Source organism: Alligator mississippiensis, chromosome 3 (assembly GCF_030867095.1).
Source record: "Alligator mississippiensis isolate rAllMis1 chromosome 3, rAllMis1, whole genome shotgun sequence".
Classification (NCBI taxonomy): Eukaryota; Metazoa; Chordata; order Crocodylia; family Alligatoridae; genus Alligator; species Alligator mississippiensis.
Window position 1 is genome coordinate 162,614,071 of NC_081826.1, and position 25,593 is coordinate 162,639,663.

General features: G+C 41.7%; 1 protein-coding gene across 1 annotated transcript in view; it reads left to right on the forward strand.

The window, feature by feature from the left end:
• Positions 1 to 25,593, forward strand: part of GRIN3A (glutamate ionotropic receptor NMDA type subunit 3A) — a 132,762-nt gene that overhangs the window by 39,154 nt on the left and 68,015 nt on the right. The window contains exons 2-3 of the mRNA XM_019490756.2: positions 4,838 to 5,442; positions 14,853 to 15,900. Coding sequence (XP_019346301.2) covers positions 4,838 to 5,442; positions 14,853 to 15,900 — 1,653 coding nt within the window. The remainder of the gene's footprint in view (positions 1 to 4,837; positions 5,443 to 14,852; positions 15,901 to 25,593) is intronic.

Consider the following 25,593-nt stretch of genomic DNA (forward strand, 5'->3'; position numbering starts at 1 on the left):
AGCCCTGGGCTGTCTGCTCCCCCATCTCCACGTGCTGCTCCTGGTTGGACAGAGCACAGGGTACCTCAGTGCAGGGGATGGCTAGCCCCTGCTGAGGCACCCTGTACCCTAGCCAGCCCTGCCTGCAGCACATGGAGCAGCAGACACTGTGTCCCACTGCAGAGCACACAAGCAGGGGCATGCACTGGGGCACAAAGTAGCAGCACAATTTATACTGCTATAATTTGTGCTGCTGTAAAGGCATGCCCCTGCTCATGTGGATGCAGCCCAAGTTTGCTTTAAAGATTTTTTTTTTAGCACTGACCTCTGTTTACAAGAATCAGCACATTGTAGTGTATGCACCCTACTGTAAGGATTGAAGGGTTCAGCATTTGGCCTTTCACTTCCAAATGCACCCAGTGCCTGCTATATTTCTAGACCAATTCACACATTGCTGTATGAATCTGTATGTAAGTTTTTCTATTATTATTATAATTAGAGTTAATCATTTTCTTGAAAATTCAGAATGGGTAAACAGTTCATATAACCCTCCATGCTGTTCTAAAATTCATTCAAAATACGTTGACCATTCAGGTCTGCAAAATTTGTCCAAGAGAATTCAAGAAAACAAGCTGGTTTGTGCCATTTCTGGGACTTCTCTTTCTGATCCCGGATAGAAAGAATGCAAGAGCAGCTTTTCTTACAAAATTCTGGCACTTCCATTTGCAATCACAGGCAGAAACTAGAGCTGGGGAGACAAAAAATGCTTATATAATCATTCCAGAGCCTCACAAAATGTTGGGCTTGAGTTCAGTTTGAGGAGATTAATTATTAGAACCTATTCACCCATCCCAAATTATTACATGTGATGCTTATTTGTTTTCCAACTTAATCAAAAGCCTCATGATCAATAGTCAATATGTCACTGGTATGGGATTCAAAGAGTCCAGGAGTGTCTGATTCTTGTTCAATCAATAGTTTGTCCTTTACCAGAGAGTCAATCCTACCATGCCTTATTGACAGGACAAGATTTGTATTGACTGTGTACCTTGATCCATTTAATTAGTCTATTCATGTGCTTGTGTAAAGGCATTCCTGAATACCAAAAGCAAGAGATAAGAAAAGAGTTGAAAGCATCCTTACTTGTAGTATTTTTCCTACCAACTCTCAACTTACACAATCTGTACTGGAAAATGCATTATAATTTCAGGTAACCATAAATTAGCATGTTGAAAGTTGATTGCTTATGAATAGGGGGCTTGGTTCTCCCTTTGTACTTTGATCTTATGTAGCCATTTGCATCCCAACTTTATAGGCCAGATACTAATTTCAATGTAGATCTAAAAAACAATACAGTTGCTCCAAATTTGGTGCTACTGGGCACCTCTATACGTGAAATTAGCACAATGCAATAACTCCGGCGCAGTTCACTCAAGAATTTATTGCCCCCAAGGGTAGCATTTACACATGCACCTACGACCTCAGCATGTTGAGCTGGGGTGGCACATCCCCAACTGGCAAAGATCTGGAGGTCATCCTGCCAGCCTGAAGTGGCCCCTCTCTCAGCTTAACATGCTGCAGAGGAGCTGGCTGGGGCATGTGAGTGCTACAGTACAGGGCTAACTGGTAGGCAGGTCTGCACTGTAGTACCCTTGTGCCCCAGCCAGTCCTAGTCAGCATCTACACTTGCATTGCAGTGGAGTAAATAACTCCACTGTATGATAGTACTTGTGTTGGGCAGTACTAACCTAAGGCAAAGTTAATTAGTTTATTCCAGCTTAATAGCTCCACATATGTAGATGGAAATGCTTTACTGTGGAGCTAATTAGGCAACTGCAGTAAGCGTTTCATATACATGCCTCCACTGAGACCTAGGTTTGGAAGCTGATGAGTGGAAAGTGGACATGAATTGCTACCAAATCAGAATGGCAAAATTTTATACCTGACTTTGCACAGAGATAGTAGCCTGTTCCTACCCCCCTATAACTAGGCAAAAGGCAAGACAGTGGGAAATGAGCCTGAAATAATACATTTTTAAAGCATATTGTTGGTTAGCAAGAGCTAAATTTAGAATTGTAATCTACACCTCTTCCCAGTGAACGTGAATCAGCATGAGTATAAGTCGGTATGATTTACAGCAAAGAACAAAAGGAGATAGTTAGCTCTGTTAGTCTAAAGGCAAACAGAAGGTAGATTACAGACCAACTAAATCTGAGATGCATAAGATAAGCTTTTGTAAGAAGTAGCTTACTTTATCAGATGCCGTGAAAGGACTGCAGGAAAGCAGTGATTAGAATCCAAGGGTAAAGAAGGGAAGAGGAACAAGAAAGGGACACTGTTGAGAGAGGCAATGTGAGCAGAAGAGAGAAAAACAAAGCAGTTAACCCGTTAAAGGACATAGAGGTTGTAAAAACTAATCCAGGTAAAGGGATAAGAATCCATAATCTTGGTTTAGATCACAGTTAAAACATTCTAGTCTCTGGATGCTATCTTGTTCCACAATTTCCTGTTCAAGTCGGTTTTTAAAGTTTCATTGTCTGAGAACAGACACTCTGAGGTCAGCAATGGGATGTCCAGGGGGGTTAAGCGTTCTGCCACAGGCTTGTGTCTCTCTTCTGAAGTGATGCCAGATCAGTTTTCATTCATTTTTACACATGGGGACTACTCTGTCTCTCCAACAGACAGCAGAGGGGCACTGTAAGCCAGGGACAGCATATATGACATTAGTAAAGGTTCAGTTAAATTACCCTCAAAATTTATAATCAGTGTTATTCGGTCCAATGATGATGTTGTCAGTACTGATGAGAGGGCACAGCTGGCATCTGGATCTGGAACAAGGTCTTGGTGAGAAAAGGATTTAGGTAGTCTGTTGGTGGAAACGTGCTATTTGAGGCTGGGGGGCTGTCTGTAAACCAGGACAGATTTGTCTCTCATGGCTACTTTGAAGCGACTGTCATTTTCCAGGAGGGCTTGAAGATTCAAGATGGGGGTTATAGGTGACAACCAGAGGGACTCTGTTGTCCTTATCTCAGGAATGGAAATGTAACAGGTTGGAGTGGGGTCTGAATCTGGCTTTGCTGATCTGAGTGGCTACAGTTTTAGGACTGTACTGTAATTATAAGAATCCCTGCTCCAGATCCTTAAGGTGTGTACCCTGGTCAGTATGATCATAGCAGATATGGTTGTAGAGCTTGGCTGCAAACAATGGATCTAGTGGTCTGCTTAGATGAGAGCTGCTGGCATAAAAGTTGTTCCATTTGTTTTCAATACAATGTGGCGGTGATATCACCATTGAAAACTTTACCTCTCTTTTTTTTTCTCCTGACTTCCAACCCTTTGTATTCTAATCACTGCTTTCTGTTTAAAAGCTTTCAGTCCTGCAGTCCCCTCACATCTGATTAAATAAGTCCACTGCTTATGAAAGCTTATGCTACACTAATCTCATTTATTCAATCTAAATCAGTCTTTCCTTACAGCAAAGAGGTGAGGAGCATGATAAATCCATTATAGATTCCATGCAGCAGACAAGTTCTTTGGGTAAATCCAATATCTTTTATTAAACCAACTCAAAAGTTGGAAAAATTCTTCGCAAGCTTTTGAGTACAAATACACTTTGTCAGGCTGAGGAAGCATCTGCAGTTGGTTTGTGCTCTTCCTGGATGGAATAGTAAAGAAGCTAGAGGCTGGTACGCATGTGAGGAAGCCAGGCAGTGAAAATGTAAATTGAGGTAGTTAATGGGTGAGAGACAGGTGTCGGGGAGGGGAATGAATATAGCTAGTACATGGTAGAGAGGTTACCTAGGGAGTCAGATGCTAGGCAGGTTATAGTGCATCATAAATCCAATGTCTATATTTAGTCCATGATCTTTTGTATCCAGTAGATTAATGAAGTGAAGTTCATCGGCTCATCTATGAAAGGTGTTTTATAAATTCCCTTTGAGGATTAGAACAGAGATTGGAGAGAGAGTGGTTTGCTTGTGAGAAATGTGCCCCGCAGGTAATTGGGTATTCTTGTCTTTGATAGATTTTTGGTGTGCGCTCATTCTGGTGCGCAGTTCTTGTTTGGTTTCTCCTACATATTTTCCAATAAGGCATTTGATGCACTGGATGTGATATATTACATTTCTGGAGGTGCAAGTGTAAGATCCAGGAATGCTGGTGGTTCTATTGTAGGGTATAGTTATTGTGGGCATGGTGAATATGTGTTAGCAGGTTTTACATTTCTTGTCAGGGCCTGGTCTGGATCCATTAGGTGTGTTTTAGGCCATAGGAAGTTTGCTTCTGATGATGAAGTTGGCAAGGTTCTAGACTCCATTACACTGGTTGACACTAACTTTGAACCTGGTCATGAGTTGGATCCTTGTACGGTTTAAAGGACTATAGCTCCATTAATTTCAGCGTAGCTACACTGAGTTATACCAAGTCCTGGACTAAAGTTATTGGAGCTATTCGCAGCAAATCTGTCCTGTGTCTGTGTTTCCTTTTGAAACTGTTTCCATCAGTTTCAAATATACTGGTCTGATCATAAACTCTCAGCATCTGTCTTTCTTTTCTGCATAAAACATTCCAATCATATTAAATAATATGGGACTTACAGTTGGGTCTTTTATGACCTTATTTTCTTAGATCAAAAGAAAGCCTCAAAATCCTAGAGTAACCCTTTAAGTTCCCTAATTAGGATGTTCAGAACTGAATGGGATGTCAGAATTTAATCCGCTATGATAACTGTATGCATATATGGCTTATGTATCCTGTGAGCCAAAAATATGGAAGTGATAAAGTGACCAAAAGATATAGTCATTTCTTAAGTCATGAGTTAGCTTTTCTAATCAATGTGCTTCATATCTTCTAAATACAGAATCCCCTTCATCTACAACTGAGTTTAGAAAATTCATTGAGTTCTGATGCGGACGTCACTTTCTCAATCCTTGAAATGAACAACTGGTACAATTTCAGTTTGATGTTATGCCAGGAGGAATGGAACATCACAGATTTTCTCTTCCTCACGCAACAGAGCTCCAAGTTCCACCTAGGAACCATTATAAACATCACAGCAAACCTCACATCAACTAGTGACCTTTTGAGCTACTTACAATTTCACCTGGAGAACATTAAAGACACAACATCAACCATGGTTATGTTTGGCTGTGACATGGAAAAAACAAGGAAGATTTTTGAAATAACCACTCGGTTCGGCGTGATGCCTCCAGAATTTCACTGGATTCTTGGGAATTCACAGAATGTGGAAGAACTGAGGACAGAAGGTTTACCGTTAGGTCTCATAGCTCATGGCAAAACAACACAGTCAGTTTTTGAGCACTATGTACAGGATGCAATGGAACTAATAGCAAGAGCTGTAGGAACAGCTACTTTGATCCAACCAGAATTAGCGCTTATTCCAAGTACAACAAATTGCATGGACACGGCAGAGAAAAACATCACTTCAGGGCAGTATTTAGCAAAGTAAGTTTAATTTTCATTATTTCTTTCTTTTAACCACCATTTTATTATATAAATTATTTTTTCCATTTTCAACTAAATGGGTCAGCTCAGCACTTTTCCACCCCCTGTTTATAATCCTCTCCTTTATATATTAACTGTCATATATTTAGATTTCATAGACAATCAGGCTGGAAGGGTCCCCAGAGGATCATCGAGTCCAGCCCCCTGCCCCAGGGGCAGAAAGTCAGCAGGGATCATAGGATCCCAGCAAGATAAGCATCCAAATGCATCTTGAAGGCATTCAAAGTGGGTACTTGAATCGCCTCTGGCAGCAGTCTATTTCAAACCTTGGGGGCTCGGACAGTAAAGAAGTCCTTCCTTATGTCCAACCTGAATCAGTTGAGATGGAGTTTGTGGCCGTTTGATCTTGTCATCCCTTGGGGCGCTCTGGTGAACAGATCCTGATGAGCACCCCTGATAAGCTTATAGGCGGCCACCAGATCACCCTGAGCCTGTGCTTTTCCAGGCTGAAGAGTCCCATGGCTCTCAGCCTGTCATCGTATGGTCTGTTTTCCTGACCTCTGATCATGCACATGGCTGGCATGCACATGCATGTACGTGTGTGTGCATGTGTATATAAACACACATTTCTATATATTTCATGTTGCCACAGTTACTCGAACCAGATTATTATATGCTTGCAATGAATAGAAAATTGCACCACAAACAGTCCCTCCTAGTGGAAAGCATGGTACCCCTCAGTGGCTACATGAGACACTTACTATGCAGTAGCTTAGTAACAGTGTGAAGTAGTATGCCCAGTAAAACCTGTGCTAATACACTACTGCACAGTAGTATCAGGCTACTGCACAGTTAGCATCTTTAAAAACCGATGCACCGGTGCTACTGCACAGTAGTGCCAGTTACTGCACGTTGATTTAGTACTTCGTTATGCAAGTACTAAACTTAATGCGCAGTAACTATGGTGCATCAGTGAACATGTAGACACACCCATTGAGAGTACAGACAACACAACCTGGCTGATAAAAGAAATCCCAACAGGCATGCAAGTTTACACTCCAAGGAGGAAGAAGTAGTCAGGGCCAGCTTCAAGTTTTGAAGGGCTCTGGGCTGGCAGGGAACACAAGTGAGCTCAGAACCTACCAGAATGCACCTGGAAGGGTCTTTCCTTTGCTGGCCCCAGTGCTGGTGTTGACAGAAAAAGACTGCTTCTTGGCTGCTGAGATACAGCTGCAGAAGGTTAGAAGTGGATTTGAGTACTGAGTGCTGATGAAGCTACAAAGAACTCCCAGAAGCACGTTCCCCCCTGCCCCATGCAATCTGCTGTCTTGCAGGCACTCTTTGTAAGATGCTGCACACCAAGCTGTTCTGTGCTAAAATTTGACCAGAAAGCACATTCTAAACACTTACATCTGTGAGTGACCGTGTGGCTGGGTGGGGAAGGGAAGGTGTAGCCCAATCTAACTACTAAAAGGATGCTGCCTGTACTCCAGTTTGTGTAAGATTGACTCTGGATTTCTCTACTTACAGCTCTCCTTTATTGCATAAACCCTCTTGTATATACATAAAATGTATATACACGCAAATTGATGGTGTGAGTACAGTGTGAGCATGAATACCCATGCTAGCTCCAATTTAGCTAGCATGCATAGCAAGAGAAAAGAAAATGTGGCAGCACAGATTTTAGCTTGGGCTAGCAACCAGAATGCAAACTCTCCAGGAATATTGTGTACATATTTTTTTTGCTAGCCCATGTTATAATCCCTGGTACTCTCACCTATTATTATCTGGATTACACTAGCACATGTATAGTAACATTTGTTACACTCATACTTTTGTTTTGCTATGTGGGCACACCCATAGATTTACAGATATGTATGCATCAGGAGTATTTGTGTATCTTGTCACTGTTACAGAGGTTCTTTTGAACTACTTCTTCCCAGATATCCACGCAGCAAGTTTTTAGTCAGGATTCAAATACATAGCACTTTTGGTATTTCTGTTCACGTCTACTTTGAGGGCTTATTTGAGCTTTTTCTTCTCAGTGATGGGATGAACCTCTCATCCATTTTAGACAAATACACTTCCTTACTTAAACCTCATCCTAAACTTAAGTCTCACAAGAAAGCTGAAACAACTAAGCAGAAGTAAATAATGGGAATGGAATTTGAGCTACCAAACCTGCACTATTGAAATCCATTGAGTTATGTACTTAATTTCTTGCACTCTCTAGATCCTTGAAAATATATACTACAGCAGTAGTGCTTTTCAAATTACCAGACTGCTGACTGCACAAACCGGACATGTTGAGAGTCTAGCTGATGAAGGAAGGGTGGGAGGGAGCTTGTAGCAAATGCTCTTTTACATATTACTGCATGCCTATTTATTTCTTTTCATTTTGTTTTGAATGATAGCTAGTCTCATGATTTGCAGCCAGTATTTTTCTTACCATATTTACTCAAAGGCAAGATGAGTTTTTTTTCCCCTAATTGGCATGGGGGAAAAAAACCCTCATCTCATAATTGCATACAAAGAAATTTCACTAAATACATTGTCTATCACTGAACTGCTGCCAAAAGCAGCATATGCTCAGTAATGGAAACCAACTGTGAAGTTGATTAAATGCAGCCAGCACTGAGCATGACTGTAAAACACATGGCCCACGTTGGGCAAACATGCTGATAGGAAACTTTTTTTTTTATTATTATTATTTTTGTTCATAAAACCCCACTTAAATGTTCATTAATCTGGACCTCACTCTCCGCTTCTCTATATAATAACCTTACTCAACATATACATTTCTCTGGGAATCCCATTTGTCCTATCACTTTTCATAAGCAATCATGATCCACTCCGTCATATGGTTTTTTTTCTAAAATCTAAGTTTGTTATAACTACTATTTTCCTCTCTTAGATGTGGGACAGTATATCTCTGATCACTTTGAAAGCTTTGGAGATCCTTCTACCTGGTGCTGCACATACTTGTGGTCTTTTTGTATTTTCTTCTTGAGGTTTTTCCTCATCCTCAAAACCAGCATCTTAAAGTACAATCCATATTAAGAAGTGTAATACATCTCCAGTTTTTCAGGAGCTCCTTCTCCCCTTTCTTGAAGAGTAAGATCACAACTCCTTTTGTAAAATCTCTCCCTGCGTCTCCTGTTTCCGTTATTTCCTCAAAAAAATTCTACTATATGTCTCTTAACCCATACCCAGAACTTCTCCTAACGTTCCATATGTAGTCTATCTGCTCCTGGTGATTTCTCTTGTTTAAAGGTTTTTAAGCACTCCTCTACTTCCTTTAAGTTTATCTTTTCTTCCGTTTCCTTGCTCCCTCCTCCTCCACTTTTTCTCCAGTCTCTTCAAACAAATCCTCCATCTTCTTACTATTTCCTACTTCTGATAAAGCTCTTTGTAAAATCTTGTTGCCTCCAACACCACCCCATGCTTTTCCACCTGGGTACTCTTTTCTTCCCACACTACTTTTAGCTCTCCTTTGACTGTCTTCACTCTAGATGAAAAGTATCGGGACCACTCTTCATTTTCTTCCACCCAGGGTGCTTGTACTAAAAATATGTTCACTCATCTTTCTTTTAAACCAGCTTTCTATCTCTTGCTGTGTTTCTTCTAGTTCTTTTCCTACCTGTCTTCCTTCTGCAGCTTCCTGTAGCAGCTCTTGCACTTTTCTTTGCATCTTTCTCAGCCCTTTTGTTCTTTTCCCCATGGTTCTTTGACCTTCCTTCCTGAAGAATTCTCTCATCATCTTCTTCACCATCATCCACCATTCTGTGGTACTCTTAAAATACTTCTTCAGTGGTCTCCAACCCTCATACGCTTTCATGTATGCTTAACACATCTCTTCATCTTGCAAGTTTCACATTTAACTTCCATATTCCCCTTCCTCCCACAGGGCACTTACCAAAACTCAATTCTGCCTTCAGTATTTGCTGATCCCTAAATGCCACACTAACACTTTCTTTCTTTATTTCTGTTTCTTGTGATATAAACACAGTCAATTCTTGATTGTTTCTTTTCACTACAATCAGTTCTAGTGAAAACTTTCTCCCCTTTCCGCACATCTCCTAGTGATTCTTCTTTTATTATATTTGCTAACTATCTAGATGTCTAAAGGTCCATGTCCTCCTTCCCCTGTTCTGTCAGGTACTTCAATTATGCAGTTGAAGTCCCCTGCTACTATCTGTGGTCTCCCTTCAATCAGGTAACCTGCTAGCTTTCTAAACAGAGACTTCCTCCCCTCCCACTCCGGTGGTGCAAATACGTTGAAAACTTCTAATTCTACTCCCTTGACTTATAGTATCATTCTCTGCAGTCTACCACCAAAGATGTTTTCTACCTGCTTTGGTTTCACCTCTGAATTCTTGAATTGTATTGCCATTCCAGCTGCTTTGTTTTCATTTCATTTCTCCCTGACCACCAGGATGGTCCCCATCTTCACCTTTTCTCAAAATGCTTATAATCCCTCTTTCCCAGGATACCACAATCTTGAAGTCAGATTGTCTGCCCTTGCTTGTTTTAACATGGGTTTAACCTGTTCCCATCTTTTCATTGTTAATACACTCCTAACATTAATAGTAGCTATATGAGTGCACCTGACCCTTTAAGGTTCATCAGTGCTGCTGCTTGCTCTGTTTGATTTCCTCACCCCCACCCCGCCCCGGGTGCCTGTAGCTTCTGCAAGATGCAGGATTGCCTTTGCATTCAGAAAAGTTTTCATTTTTTTTGCCTCTGTGCTATTTCCTGCCTCCCCATCTCGATTCTGGGCTGAGGCCCAGGGACATTAATGGTGGAAAACTGCTCTCCAATTTTGATTATGACTCATTTCCCTCACTACCAGGTTTCTTTTTCCTGATTTTACACAAATACACACAACACGGCACTGGGCACATCAGCTCACGTACTGGATTTCTGGCGTATTGGAGCAGACAAATGTATGCGTATAACTGCCCTTAGGTCCTGATCCTGCATTGTGACAAACTGCTGTGCTTGGACAAAACCCCAGAGAGGTCTGTGAGATTCTACAGAGGTGCAGCAATATGCCCATATGGATCAAGTTAATGGATTATGACTTTAATCCATACCTGCTCCGATAATTCATTATTGCCACTACTAGCAATGTTCCAGTTTACCTAATGCATTTCCATGTATGCCCTGAAGCCTACCATGAGTTCCAGCCCATATGTGCATTTTTCTCCACTCCTCCCCATCTCCCACCTGCACTTCTCTTTCTTACTTAGTGGTTCTCAATCTCTTTACACTCAAGGCAGCCCTCAGAAAATGCCATCTTTTAGCTTTCGCTCATTTCTTGACTACAGAAAAACAGAGTAATTCTTCAGGTGCAAAGAACTCAGAAAGCTCACACCAGGTCCAACTATTTTTGATACTATGGCTTCCTATTTGAAATCTCTGGGTTTATTTTCTGAATCATGTGTAGATGTTTGCACATTCAACAATACTTATATTGTGCAGTACTCCGACACCCTTAAAAGGGGTTCACGGCATGCTGGTTGGGAAGCACTGATCTAGCTAATAATTATATTTATACAGAACTTTAAAAAGCTGAAGATCCAGGACCTCAAGCTTCCCTATCATCACTCAGCACTTCCACTGTATATGTGTCCAACCTTAAGAGTTTTAATGCAGAACTTAGATATCCAATATTGGCCAGTGTGTTTTCATGGCATCAGAGAACTGGAAGGTTGGAACAGATATCGAAGGCCTTCTAGTCCCACACCTTGCAGGATGAAGGATTCAATATTTAGGGTAAAGAAGATCAGGATCCGGCCTTACATAATAGCAGATGTGCAGGAGTTCCCCCCTACACTCAATTTCCTCAAAAGAATTATTGAGACCCCTCATATGGAAAGCAAGTCCCTGCTGAATTAAATCTCAGCTGTTGTGAACACCTTGTTACAGAAACAAGGCATTAGGATTTGAAAACTTCATGTAGACTGTAAATTATAGCTTTTGGTTTCTGAGCAATCTCAGCAGTCTGTGATTTAACTTGCTGTTCATTCTTCCTCTTGCTCCTTACTGAACTTGGCATGAACATAAGGAAATATGGAGCAACCATGTAATCAAGTCAAGGAAAATGGACTAATTTGATTAAATCCCTTTACCACCCCACAAGCATAACTCTTCTAACATAAGGTAGTGGCATGAAAGCTCTAATAACTGATTCTCCTGAGAATGCACATTTAAAATCAGAATAAAACCAGAAGGAGAAAATGTTAAAGTTTGACCTCCCTGTTAAAATTAGAATGACAAACCTGACTGCAGATTTTACAGTTTCAATTTAGGGTCAAATTCTCAGCTAGTATAGGTCAATGCAGTTCCATTTATTTCAGTGTATCAGTGCTAATTTACACCCACTGAGAATCTGACTGTACATCTCTGGAAACAGGTGTAACCAATGCCCTCTCTATACATGCCTGAGAGTAATTTATGCATTAATATGATCAATAAGGATCAATTCACATATACCGTAACTAATCTTTATGGGACTCACGCACCAAGGGCTGAGATACACTGAGCAACTACATCTCTCATGGACTTTGCTCTGAACCTTCCAAAAGTTATTAGATTCAGCCTTATACCATTTGCATTTTTAAGTTGTTCCTAAAGGTTATTCTGTAGGGCAGCTTCTCACTGTCCTGAAAGCCCTTGGCTTTGCATTGCATCAGTACAGTATACAGAACTCTGAATGATTAATGGCCATTGAACCTGATGTATACAACAAGTGGTTAAATAATGACTTACATATGGTTCCCCTCATTTCTGATTAAGGTACCACCAAATTATATACCTAATGCATTGAATTTGTTACATACGTCACTACTGAGCAAGCTCAATGTATTATTATATTATTACAATTGGGATCGAAAGAACAGATGGTGGTGAAGCACACAGGCAATGACTAGTAACATGTGTCACTGATTTATATATTACAGTGCCATAGTTACTCCGCTAGTGCGTAATGACAATACTTTTGTATCCATTAGCAAAGCAGATTTGCAAAATGGGGTCTGCATTTATACATTCATGATATTATATATACAAGTACCTGGGCACATCTACACATGCATATTAGTGCAATACAATAAACTCTGGCACATATTGCACCAGAGTTTATTGTTCCCAGGTGCATGTTTACATGTGCACCCAGGACTGCAGCATGTAGAGCCAGGCTAGAGCAGTCCTGGCTACCAGGGAGGCCAGGGGGTCAGTTTGTCAGCCTCAGGCTGTTCTGACCTGGTTCAGCATGCTACAGAGGGACTGGCTGGGTCACAAGGGTGCTTCAGTGTGGGGTTAGCCAGCAGGCAGCCCCTGCACTGAAGCACCCTTGTGCCCCAACCAGCCCTGTCAGCATCTACATGTGCGTTGTTGTGGAGTAAAACACTCCAGCATAGGATAGTACTTGTATTTACAAGTACTAACCTGCTAGACAGTTTATTAGTTTACTCCAGTCTAATAGCCCTGCATATGTAGACACCAAGACATTTACTGCAGAGCTAATTAGGCAACTCCACAGTAAACATCTAACGTAGGCGCGCCCTCTGTGTATTTTTAGGCCACCTCTAAACACCAAGCCAAATAAATGTTTACAAGTAAAATCTTAATGGACAAGGAGATTTTGCTTGCGTCTATTCATGCATCTCTTTTTCCAAATAATGGTGCTCAAAAATTGATTACACAAATAGAGTCTTGGTTGAGTTCCCACTGAGAGTGTTTGAGTATAAAATACAAATAATGTATATGAAAATCACTAATTAAAGAATTTAATTTAGCTTATTGTTCATTTCATAGATTTGCCTTTGTCTGGCAACTCCCCCTTGCCATAGTAAGAAGGCTTTCATATTTCAGTGACTTAAAACTATGACCTGGCAAGATACTGAACTTTTCATGGACTCTTCCAAGTGGGACAGAACAAAGATTGGGGATCAGGCAAAAGAGTAGCTCACTGTTCTGGAAAAGATGCAAATAAATTTCAAGGGCTCCTTTTCTCAAATATCAATAAATGATAAACACCATTAAAGTTTATGTCTTGCCTGCTGAGGTTAGAATGTGTTGTTTTATGACAGCTGCAGAGTTTATGTTTATTTCAATAATCTGTTTCATCCAGATTCCCAGAACTAATGTGATATGGCATTTTCTGCTGCTCCAGCTAAATGTTAAATAGATGCTCCTCTGAATGCCTGTTAAGGAAAAATTATGGGCCTGATTCTTATCTTACAGCACATTTATAGCAGTGTAATTCATTTGACTTCAGTGGAGTTACTCCTATTAGTACCCGTTAAATTAAAAAATTTTATTTGGTTCAACCACGCAGCAAAATCACATTAACAGGGAGAATACTACAGGCAACTGTAATGGCTCTAGTCAGCAAGTGCCAGGGTCCACCCACCCAAAGGCCTTTTCTTCATATGACCTTTACCACACAAATACTTCACATTCTTGTTACTCTGGGGTCTTGGATAATAGCTATAAAAATACTGAATTCTAGTCAGGAGAACTTGGAAAAAAAAGCTATTGGCTATATTTCCCATGCCTGGACTGTTTGGTAGTTTTGCTTTTAGGTTTTTAGATTAGTACAACCCCAAAAACTCAAGATGAAACAATGCAATACTGACATGTGTAATGTGTTCTATAAGGGAACAACACTTCTGACTCTTTCACTAAGACCATCAGGTTTCAATGGTATTTTTGTGAAAACCAAGCAACAAAGTTCATTGTTTCAAGGGAATCACCTATCACTGAGTCCTCTCTTTCAATCTCAGCTGGTCAGTAACAGGTTATTGATTCTTTCCTCAATGTTACTTCATATCCAGCCCTTCTGACTGCTTGAATGTTGTCATCCTCTGCTAGCAATTCAGTGAAATATCTGAAACATGAAACAAATTAGTGGTCTTTGACCAGCCACAGGAGGTCACAGCTGATGGGTTCATCTACAGAGATAGGCTTTTTCCTGGGGGGATATCTGGGATGTTGTTTCCATCATACTGTTTTAAGCCTAGGAAAAAAGGACTACAGGCATGTTGGGTTTTCCTCACATTGATTAATTGAATTGCTTAAAAGTCATAAAAATGAGGAAATGAGAAAAACAAAATAATGCTATTTCTGTTAGAATGGTGGACAGCTGCTGCACTTAAGAAACTGTTCCTTTTGAAGTATTTGCAATCTAAATAGACAAATGATAAGAGAAAGGAGGTTTTTTAAATCTCCAATTTACTTATGGAAGGAGTGAGATACTAAAATCAGAAAAGAAAAAACTGAACCCAAACTCCTGAGCCCTTGTTCAAAACCTTACATACAAAATCTCTGTTTCACTCCAGCAGAATAAGGCTTCATTTATCTGGAAGCTTGGCTTTGATTTCTTGCCTTTGTTCCCCCAACAGGTTTTTAGCCAACACAACCTTTGATGGTCTCAGTGGCCACATTAGAGTGAAAGGTTCTTCCATCGTAAGCTCAGAAAGCAATTTCTTCATTTGGAATTTGCAGCACGATCCTATTGGGAACCCAATGTGGACTCGTCTGGGGAGCTGGCAAGAAGGAAAGATCATCATGGATTATGGAATATGGCCAGAGCAAGCCCAGAGACATAAAAACTACAACCAGCATCCTACCAGGCTGCACCTAAGAGTGGTTACTCTCATTGAACACCCATTTGTCTTCACAAGAAATGTAGATGATGAGGGGTTATGCCCAGCAGGACAGCTCTGCCTGGATCCTCTGACCAATGATTCAGCTGTCCTGGATAGCCTCTTTGAAACCCTTCAAGGAGGCAATGACACTGTGCCTATTGAGTTCAAGAAATGCTGCTATGGCTACTGCATCGACCTGCTGGAAAAGTTGGCTGAGGATATGAACTTTGATTTTGACTTATACATTGTTGGAGATGGGAAGTATGGAGCCTGGAAAAATGACCACTGGACAGGGCTTGTGGGTGACCTTCTGGCTGGGACAGCCCATATGGCAGTAACATCATTCAGCATCAACACAGCTCGTAGCCAAGTGATTGACTTCACCAGCCCTTTCTTTTCAACCAGCTTGGGCATCCTAGTGAGGACTAGAGACACAGCAGCCCCCATTGGAGCCTTTATGTGGCCACTCCACTGGACCATGTGGCTGGGAATATTTGTTGCTCTCCACATCACAGCAATATTCCTCACCTTATACGAATGGAAAAGCCCCTTTGGGATGACCCCTAAGGGAAGAAATAGAAATAAAGTATTCTCCTTTTCCTCTGCCCTGAATGTTTGTTATGCAATATTGTTTGGCAGAACATCTGCCATCAAACCTCCCAAGTGCTGGACGGGAAGGTTTTTAATGAATCTCTGGGCTATTTTTTGTTTGTTCTGTTTGTCAACTTACACGGCTAACCTGGCAGCTGTCATGGTAGGAGAGAAAATCTATGAAGAGCTTTCTGGAATACATGACCCCAAGGTAAGGTGTGGCAACTCAGCCTTTTCGTTTATTTCTTCCTATTGTACATTCATTGTTAAATGTCTTAAGGCTTCTAAAAAATTAGGGGGCCACCTATAATGGAGCAGCAGTCCTTTATACTCAGTCATGGTTCAACAAAGGGAGAAAGTTCAGCAACAGAGAGGAACTTGAGCTGCCAGCTTTGGCTTAACCCATTATAAAGGTAGAAGATTTTTTAGAAATTGGGTTCTAGTTTACTATTTGAATAGCTCTCCATCTGAGGGTTTGGTTCAGCTCTGTTACTGCTTAGGTGGCCATAAATTGAGCCACTTTGCAAAGAGTCAGGCCAGGTTAATATTAGTACTCAGTGGGTGCACCTACATGAGATGCTTTACTGCACATTAGACTACTCTAATGTGTGGTAAAGCAACACCGTCTAGATGTGAGCAGCAATTACTGCACAGTAAATTAGTCTAATGTGCCATTTTCTAGTACCTGTAGATAAAGGTACTAGAAATTGGCACATCAAACTAATGCACCAAAGTGCATGTGTAGATGCTGACCAGGAGCAAATTGCTCCCGGTCATCCTAGGCAACATGGGGCCACATGGACATTTGTCTCAGTCAGCCTAGGTAGTGAAATGCTGCCTCCCAGCCAAGTGAAATCAGGACCCATCCCAATCTCTGCAGGGCTGGGAGAACTGTCCCAGCTGCTGGGCAGCTGCCTCCCAACCATATGGAGTATGGGGCATGTTCCAATCTCCATGCGTCTAAGAAGCAACTGCCCAGAAGCTGAGGCAGCTTCCCTTGACCCCCTGGAGCTTGGGGCTGGCCCTGATTTCCCTGCAACTTCCACAGAGCTGCTCACCACAGCTCCTTCTCCCACCACCTTGCAGATCAAAGCTGCCCTCAGAGCCAAGACAGCTAGGGACTGGCACCCAGGAGAGCCTAGAGCTCCCCCTGGCTTCTGCAGGGGGCCAGAGCAGGGCAGGAGCAGTCCTGGACTGGGTTGCTCCTGTCAGGCATGATTTGCTCCCGAGATGAGCGCACATGTAGATGTGTATCCAGGAGCACTTTAATGAGTATTAATTGCATATGTAGACATGCCCAGTTATAAGCATTCTGGGTGCGATGTTCAAATGCATTCCACACTTTCCTAATTCCATTCCCTTCGAAGTGAGTCACAGAATTCCCACCAAATTCTCTAGGAGCAAAGCAGGGCCATTTTTAAGCTGTTTTCAGCTGTTAACATTTGTTTGGTCACAACTATAAGCTGCCTTCTGTGGCCAGATCAGGCAAACATTGTCACTTCTGTCTGCACCTATTAATCATTTCAAACAACAGATATATTTGAGAAAATAGAAAACCATTCATGGACACTCTACAATAAGAAAAAAAAAAAAAGCTGAATCCATTAAATGAAATTGTTTAGCACTAGTATTAGAACTATGTTACTAAATAACACTCTCACCTAGAAGTCTAGGGGTGTGGGTACACTAACACTTCCAGCCCTTCAAAAGAGAAACATTTCAAAAAGCAGCTGCTGGTACATTCTAATGGTTAACATTCCTTCATCCAGGCTTAAAGTTGGAGCCAAATTTGCTTCATTTGAATTGTTCTCAGCTTGTTCACACATAACAGTTAGGATGTACCAGCTGCTACCCTTATGAAACGTTCCCCTTTTGAAAGGGTTCTAAGCATTCTTGTGTCCTTACCTGTGGAGTCAAACTATGTCAGCAGTATGTTAAGGATTAAGTTCCACAGTAGGCAAACACAGTTTTCTCTTAGCCACATCTGCTGGCCAAACCATGTTTAGCAGACAGGTTTTTTGGGACTGGGACTAATCTACAGATGGATCTGAATTCTGTTGGTTAGGTCCAAGTCCTTAGCATCCTCTTCCACCAAGAACTCACAGGTATTTGGATTTATCGAAGAAATTCAGGTCTGGATCCAGTGTTAGGTAGACAGAACTCTTGGGGTAGAAATGATATCTTCTATTAGACCAACTAAAATAGGTGCAATTTTTTTTTTCTTTCCAAACTTTCGGGCCCAAATGCCCTTCTTCAGGCAAAGGAGAATTCGAAGATTGAAAAAGTTCCTCCAGGTGGAAAAGAAACTTCATTTTGCACAGGGGAACTGAGAGATGGTAAGGTTCCCTTGAGTGTAAAAGTGATTTGTAAAAAAGATACTCTGAGTATGCAAATTTAGCACAGACAAAGGCTGAAGCAGGCTGGTTACCTGAAGGTGTCATATGGCAGGCAGGGCATTGAATTTTGCTTTTTCCTTGCTTGGTTGTAAAGTTTTCATTTTAAAAGAGGCAAGGCAAAATAAAAGCAACAGAGGAAAAAAAATAGTTGATCTAATAACATATAACACCTCTACTTCAAGAGTTTTGTCTACCTATGCCTCTAGACCAACATTGCTACAACCAATATCCCTGGCTTAAGGTTTCTATTACAAATATCCCAAGTTTGGGAGTAGTTTTTGTTTTGACCCATGTAAGGTGATTTTATAGGCTGTTCATTAATTCCTTGATGATCAGACAAAGTGGAATAATGTTTATTGCTGAAGAATTAGTAATTGGAAGAGACTGGAAGATTTGGTGATGAAGCAGCAGGTTTACAACTGTCTGTAAATTTACAGACAGTCTATAAAAACAAAGCTAAAATGCTTGTTTATATAGTTTGTAAAAAAAAAAAAAATGGAGCCACCTGTTATAAAAAAAAAAAAAAAAAAAAAAAAAAGCTTGATAGCTGATCCCTGGTCAGAGAAACCTGGAGGCAAAACATGCCAGGATGGGAATGAGTGTAGCTGTAGATGGGCAAGGCTGAGGGGGCCAGCATGGTACTGGTGCAGTTGAGGGCATCCAGGCGTAGGAGTGAGTAGAGAACCCTTGGGGTGGGGGCAAAAGTATGCAAAACCATTGTAGCAGTCAGTCAGGGTTGCCAACTCAAGATATTTTTTATTTTTTTTTTACTGATAATCTACAAGCTTTTTACAGACAACCAAACTTTTTTTTTATTATGGTTGATGTTAAAATCCAAAATGTGGTTGTCCATAAAAAGTTTGCAGATTATGAGTAAAAAGAAAAAATGTTTTGAGTTAGTAATACTATGAAGCCGCTACTTATATGGACAGCTAAACAGTTACCTGTCAATTATAGCTTTGTTTACGCTTGTTTCTTTAACTGGAGAGCTTCCATATTGCCATCTTCTTCTCCAATCACTTATTATGACAAACCTATCTTCCCTTCCCTTTGTAGCATCAGTTCCTACTTTAGTGAGCAGGAAGGGATAGATTAGGGCAAAACACAAAAAGTAGCAGTCCAAACAAGGGTAGCCCAGATGTCCAAATATTCAGGGAGGGAGAAGAAAGTAAGGCTTCCTCCCCAGCAGCATGTACTTAAGAGTGGATATGTCCTATCAGGAAGCAGAGCTAATTAGTCCAGACACAACACCATATACATATGGCCATACTGCTTCTGCTACTTCCTTGGCATCTATCCCAAATCAAATATTCATATTCAGGTCTAACATCTTGTTTCAGAGAATCCTTAGGGACGCTGAGACATCAACCCAAAATGCCTCTCTATTCCAGAAAACCTGAGATGTTTGTAGATCTTGGCTCCACCTCATATCTAAATAATTACGTTTGCAGAATAGAAGTTGTAGGCTCATGTTTAAGTCTAATTATTGTCTGTAGTCTTAATAGAGGTTATTCATAGGGACTTACTTAAAACGTGGTGAGAATAAACAATTTTTGTGGGTTAGTCAGCATAAAGAGCAAATTCTGCAGATATTTCCCAGATGTGCTCCACTGGCCCTGCCCCATGGTGCTAATTGGCAGAGAGACCATGGTAGAGGAGGAAGGATGAGGGGACAGCCACCATCTTATCTGCTGGCTGCCTTTTGTGCAGCCCCATCCCTCAATGCTAATTGCCAGAAAGGCCCTGGTGGGGAGAGGAGGGATGAGGAGGCAGCTACCATCTTGTCTACTGCCCTTCATGTTGCTCCACCAGCCAGAGTCTCCCCCCGCCTCCCCTGGGTGGGCTACAAGACCAAACCAAAGCAGCAGCAAGGATTGATGGCTCCCACTGGAAGCCAGCATGTTATTTTTATTAAGTTTTTTTTTTAAGTTGATTTCACTGACAATCCTGGATTTCATAGTTTTCATAGACAATCCTGGATTTCACAGAAACAGTGAAATCTTAAATTGAGTAGACACCCCCACTTATTTATGGCACTGAAGTTAAGCATGCGCAGAAATATTTTGTAGGACATTTTTAATAGAATCATAGAAAATGAGGGTTGGAAGGGACCTCAGGAGGTCATCTAATCCAACCCCCTGCTCAAAGCAGGGCCACCCCAACTATGTCACCCCTGCCAAGGCTTTGTCTAGCAAGGTCTTAAAAACCCATATGGATAGAGATACCACAACCTCACTGGGTAGCCTGTTCCAGTGCTTTACTACCCTTCTTGTGAGAAAATGTTTGCTAATATCTAACCTAAACTTCCCTTGCTGCAGCTTGAGACCATTGCTCCTTCTTCTGTCATTTGCCACCACTGAGAACAGTTTATCCCCATCCTCTTTGGAACCCCGCTTCAGGGATTTGAAGGTTGCTATTAAATCTCCTCTCGTCTTCTCTTCTCCACACTAAATTAGCTCAGTTCTCCCAGCCTATCCCCATAAGTCATGTTCCCCAGCTCCCTAACCATTTTTGGTGCCATCCACTGGACTCTCCAGTTTGTCAAGGTATATCACATCCACCGCTCTCCCCACATCCACAGAGCCAGTCATTCCATCATAGAAGGCAATCATGTTGGTCAGGCATGACTTGCCCTTGGCGAATCCATGCTGACTGTTCCTAATCACCTTCTCCTGCAAGTGCTTAGAAATGGATTACTTGAGGACCTGCTCTATGACTGTTCCAGGGACCAAGGTGAGACTCACCAGTCTACAGTTCCTCAGATTAAAGATGGGCACTATGCTTGCCCTTTTTGAATCATTACAGACGTTTCCCAATCACCATGAGTTTTCCAAGAATGGCCAGTGGCTCTGCAATCAATTCAGTCCTCAGCACCCTTGGGCACATCGTATCCAGCCCCATGGACTTGTACACATCCAGCTTTTCTAAATATTCTATAGCCTGTTCTTTTGCCACTATTTGGTACTCACCTCTTCCCCAAACTGTGCTGCCAGCTGACCTTGCCTGTGAAGACTGAGATAAAAAAGGCATTGAGTACTTCATCCTTTTAGGCATCCTTTGTCACTAGGTTGCCTCCCCCATTCAGTAAGGGACTCACACTTTCCCTGATCTTCTTCTGTTTGCTGACAAACATGTGAAAACCCTTCTTGTTATCCTTCATGTCCCTTACTAGCTGCAACTCCATTTGGGCTTCGGCCTTCCTGGTTTCGTCCCTTTATGCCTGAGAAATTCTCTTATATTTCTCCCTACTCATTTGCCCACAAGTTTCCACTTCTTGTAAGATTCCTTTTGCATTTTAGCTTGCTGAAGAGTTCCTTGCTAAGGCAAGTGGATTGCCCGCCATACTTGCTAGCCTTCCTGCACATCAGGGTAGTTTGTTCTTACACTCTCAGTAAGGTTTCTTTAAAGTACAACCAGCTCTCCTGGACTTCTTCCCCCCTGCCCTCCCCCCCCCCCCCAGACTGGCCCCCCAGGGGATTCTGCCCATCAGTGCCCTGAGTGAGTCAAAGTCTGCTTTTCTGAAGCCCAGGGTACTTATTCTGCTGCTCTCCTTCCTTGTCTCAGGATCCTGAACTCAATCATCTCTATGTTGCTGCTGCCCAAGTTGCCATCCACTTCTCTGTTCCCCACCACTTCTTCCCTGTTTGTGAACAGTGGATCAAGAGCAGCACAGCCCCTAGCTGGCCTCTCCAACACTTGCACCAGGAAGTTCATAGATTCATAGACATAGGGTCGGAAGGGACCTTGTAGATCTTCTAGTCTGACCCCCTGCCCTGGGCAGGAGAGAAAACTGGGCTCAGATGACCCCAGCTAGGTAATGACCCCAGCTAGTTGTCCCCAACACCCTCCAAAAACTTCCTGGGCTGCCTGTGTACTGCTGTATTGCCCTCCCACCAGATGTTGGGGTGACTGAAATCCCCCATGAGAACCAGGCCTGTGATCAAGAAACTTCCACTACCTGTTTAAAGAAAGCTTCAACCACCCCATTCCCCTGGTCTGGCGGTCTACAGCAGACACCTGCTATGTCATCACCCTTGTTACTTTCCCCTTTGATCCTAACCCACAGACTTTCAACAAGCCCATGTCCAGTTTCATACAGGACTTCTGAGTAATCATGCCACTCTATTACATAAAGAACAACTCCTTCTTCACTCTTCCGCTGTCTGTCCTTCCCGATCAGTTTAGACCCATCCATGAGCTTGGTGCAAGCTATCCCACCAAGTCGCTGGTATTCCAATCGTATCATAGTTCCATGACCGTGCAAGGACTTCTGATTCTTCCTGCTTGTTTTTCAGACTCTGTGCATTCATGTACAGACATCTCAGGTAAACAGGGTTACCATATGTCTGGATTTTCTCAGACATGTCCTCTTTTTTTGCCCCCTGTGCTGTGTCCAAGCGGGTTTTTTAAATACAGGCAAAATGTTCAGGATTTCCTCCCCCAATCCATTTTCAATATAGCCACCACTAGCTAGAACTACAATTCCCAGAATGCCTAGCACAGAACATGCACAATCGGGAGCTGAGTTTGTGATTTTGCTTTGCTCTACTGGTGAAAACATGGGGAGGGCGATCTAAGGCAGCAGGGATGGAGCACAGAAGGTAGGGAGTGAGAGGCACTGGCAGGGCTGCAGGGGCAGGGGGCTGCAGGCCAAAATGAGCAGCACTGGCAGGGATGGGGGTATAGGAGGCTGTGGGTCAGGATTGAGGGGCACCATGGGCCTACCAGAAACAAAGGGCACTGGCACGGCTAGGAGGGGGCAGGGGGTTGCAGATCAGGATTGAAGGGCATGGGTGGGGGGGACCCGTGACTGTAGGTTGGGTGTGGGGGCTACAGGTCAGGAGTGAGGAGTGGTAACCCTAGTAATTAACCAGTTGTCCTATTTTCTCAGGATGAATGAGAAGTCCCCCCTGACCTGCTTCCCCAGTTACTTCAGGGCTTGGTCTCAATTCCGTGGTGAACCTAGTTTAAAGCCCTCCTTACTATATTAGTGAGCCTGTCTGTGAAGATGCTTTTTCCTCTCTTTGTCAGGTGGAGCCTGTCTCTTCCTAGCAATCCTTCTTGGAACAACATTCTGTTGTCTAAGAAACCAAAGAAGAAGAGTGGGGCTTCTTACCAATAACTTACTTTTTTTGCTGAATATTCAGATTTCTCCCATCCTCATCACCCATTCTTCTAGTTAACACAATGAGTGCTATGACCACCAACTTCCTACATGGCTTAACACCACAGACAACAATTATAACATCTATAAAGGTACTTGATATGAACCTGAACTTTTCCCAAATTACAGTCATGGTAGGTGTTTAAGGTGAGGTTCATGTTTCTCTCTATATTTTGTCTTGATATGACAAAAAAAAATAGCTGTAGCAACACAAACACATCTACCATTTATCAAGGACCAGCTGTTAGTGTTCAGTTCCAACTATATGGGGACACTTTCTGCCTAATTCCATACTACATTGTGTATCCCAACATTGTACAAGCTTTTTAGTGTAGCTTTGCCAATGCACATTGGATTTGATGTACAACCACTTCATTATTCCAGAACCCCACAAAATTCCCTCCATCAGATTTGCTCAGGAAATACTGATGCCACAACAGTTGTGGAGAAGCATGAATTGTTTCATTTTGTTTCTTCAAATTGCAAGAATGCCGAGGGGAAAATGGAAGCTCTGTTGATGCTTTTTTGGGACTGAATGGTTATTTCAAATAGGTAGTGAATCCATGCAAAATAAGCTTTTTAATATTGGTTCATGTATTCACAAGCCCTTTATTTTCCTCTTCCCTGAATAAGCACCTCCAGAGCACTGCATTTTTTAAATGTTTAAAAGAGAAAGGGAGAAAGAAAGAGACAGAGAGAGAACCTCTTCAAGGTGATACTGAAGACAAGTACCATTTCTATGCATGAAGCTGACAAGGCTGCCACGGAAACCAAATCCCCTTTGAGTCCTCAAGTGAGTTGATAGTGAGTACTGAAAAATTAGAGAGACTTTCGGCTCTGAGGTGATTAAAACCTTTCAAAACAGCCAAAGTCAGTGCCCCCAAAGAAATCAATAGAGAGATACCTCCAATGTTAACATAAATAAATAACAGCTTCCTTTCCAGAAAGATGCATATTGTCACATTGCTGTAACTGAACAGCTGTGCATTGTCTTAACAGCTGATCAATGAGGTCAAAGAGAGGATGTGCAGAGCTTCTATGTTAAGATGTGAGCAAATTCTGTTGGAACGGCATACTCCAAAAATCTATACGATACAAGTAAATAAATCATAGTCTAACTGCTATTTGTGACATGAAGTGTAATAAAGAATTAGAAGTTTAGCTCCTAAAATTAATTAATAACATGGGAAAAGAAGCAAGGGAATATCAGAATGTTGCTGAGATGTTAAGAGTTAAAGCCACTGTGAACCAGTAATTAAACTTCAAGGTAGAGAATAGGAGACAGACATTTTCTTCTTGACCATGGTCACATACTAGATACAGGTGATTAACTTGAATTAAAGGTGCTATTTTGGGGTGGAAGTGTTTGCAGGATCATAGTCTGTACTAATGTGCCTTTGGATAAGTCAAACTCTTTCAATATTTTCAAGTGCCCAATATTCTTTAAAAAAACAGAAAACAGAGTCGCAAGGCACCTTGAGAGAGCATCTAACCCTGCCCTTTGCTCTGAGGCAGGATTAACTCTACCTGAACCTTTTCTGGGAATAGTTTGCCTAACCAGTTCTTAAAAATCTCCAATGGCACAAATCCCACATCTTCCCTGAAAATCCTATTCCAAAGCTTTTTTTGTATATCTAACCTACTTTTAAGACTGTCACAACTACATCTAGTGGAAATAGAAAACAATTTATTACCTCTCTCTCTCTGGTACACTTTTGCATATTTGAACAGGTTAGTCTTCTCTTCTCTAGGCTAAGCAAACCCATTCTCTTCTTGTAGGTCATGCTTCCCATTGTGCTTTCTATTGAGTTTGTTGCTCTTTTCTAGACTCTGCCCAATTCATTCTCACCTTTCCAGAGGTGTGATGCCCATAACTGAGAACACAATTCCAGCTGGGCCCTTACCGGGGCTGACTAGAGTTGAAGGATTATTTCATATATCTTACACACAACATTCCTGTTTATACATCCCAATATCATGTTTTCAAAACAGTATTACATCATTGACTGATATGCAGCTTGTGATCCCCTAGCATCTTCAGATCCTTTTCTGTAGTACTCTTGATTATTTCCTATCTTTTCTCTATATAATTGATTTCTCACTAAACAAAATACTTTACACTTGTCATTATTTTACTGTGTTATTTCAGACCATTTCTCCAATTTGTCAAAATCATATTGAATTCTAGTCCTGTCCTCCACAGTGCTCACAACTCCCCCATTTTGGTAAAATTGTCAAATTTATTTCATTTACTCCTTATTCCATCACCCAAAGTCTTTAATAAAAATATTTAATAGTACTGGATCTAGGACAGACCTCTGCAGAACTTTACTTGAAATAACCT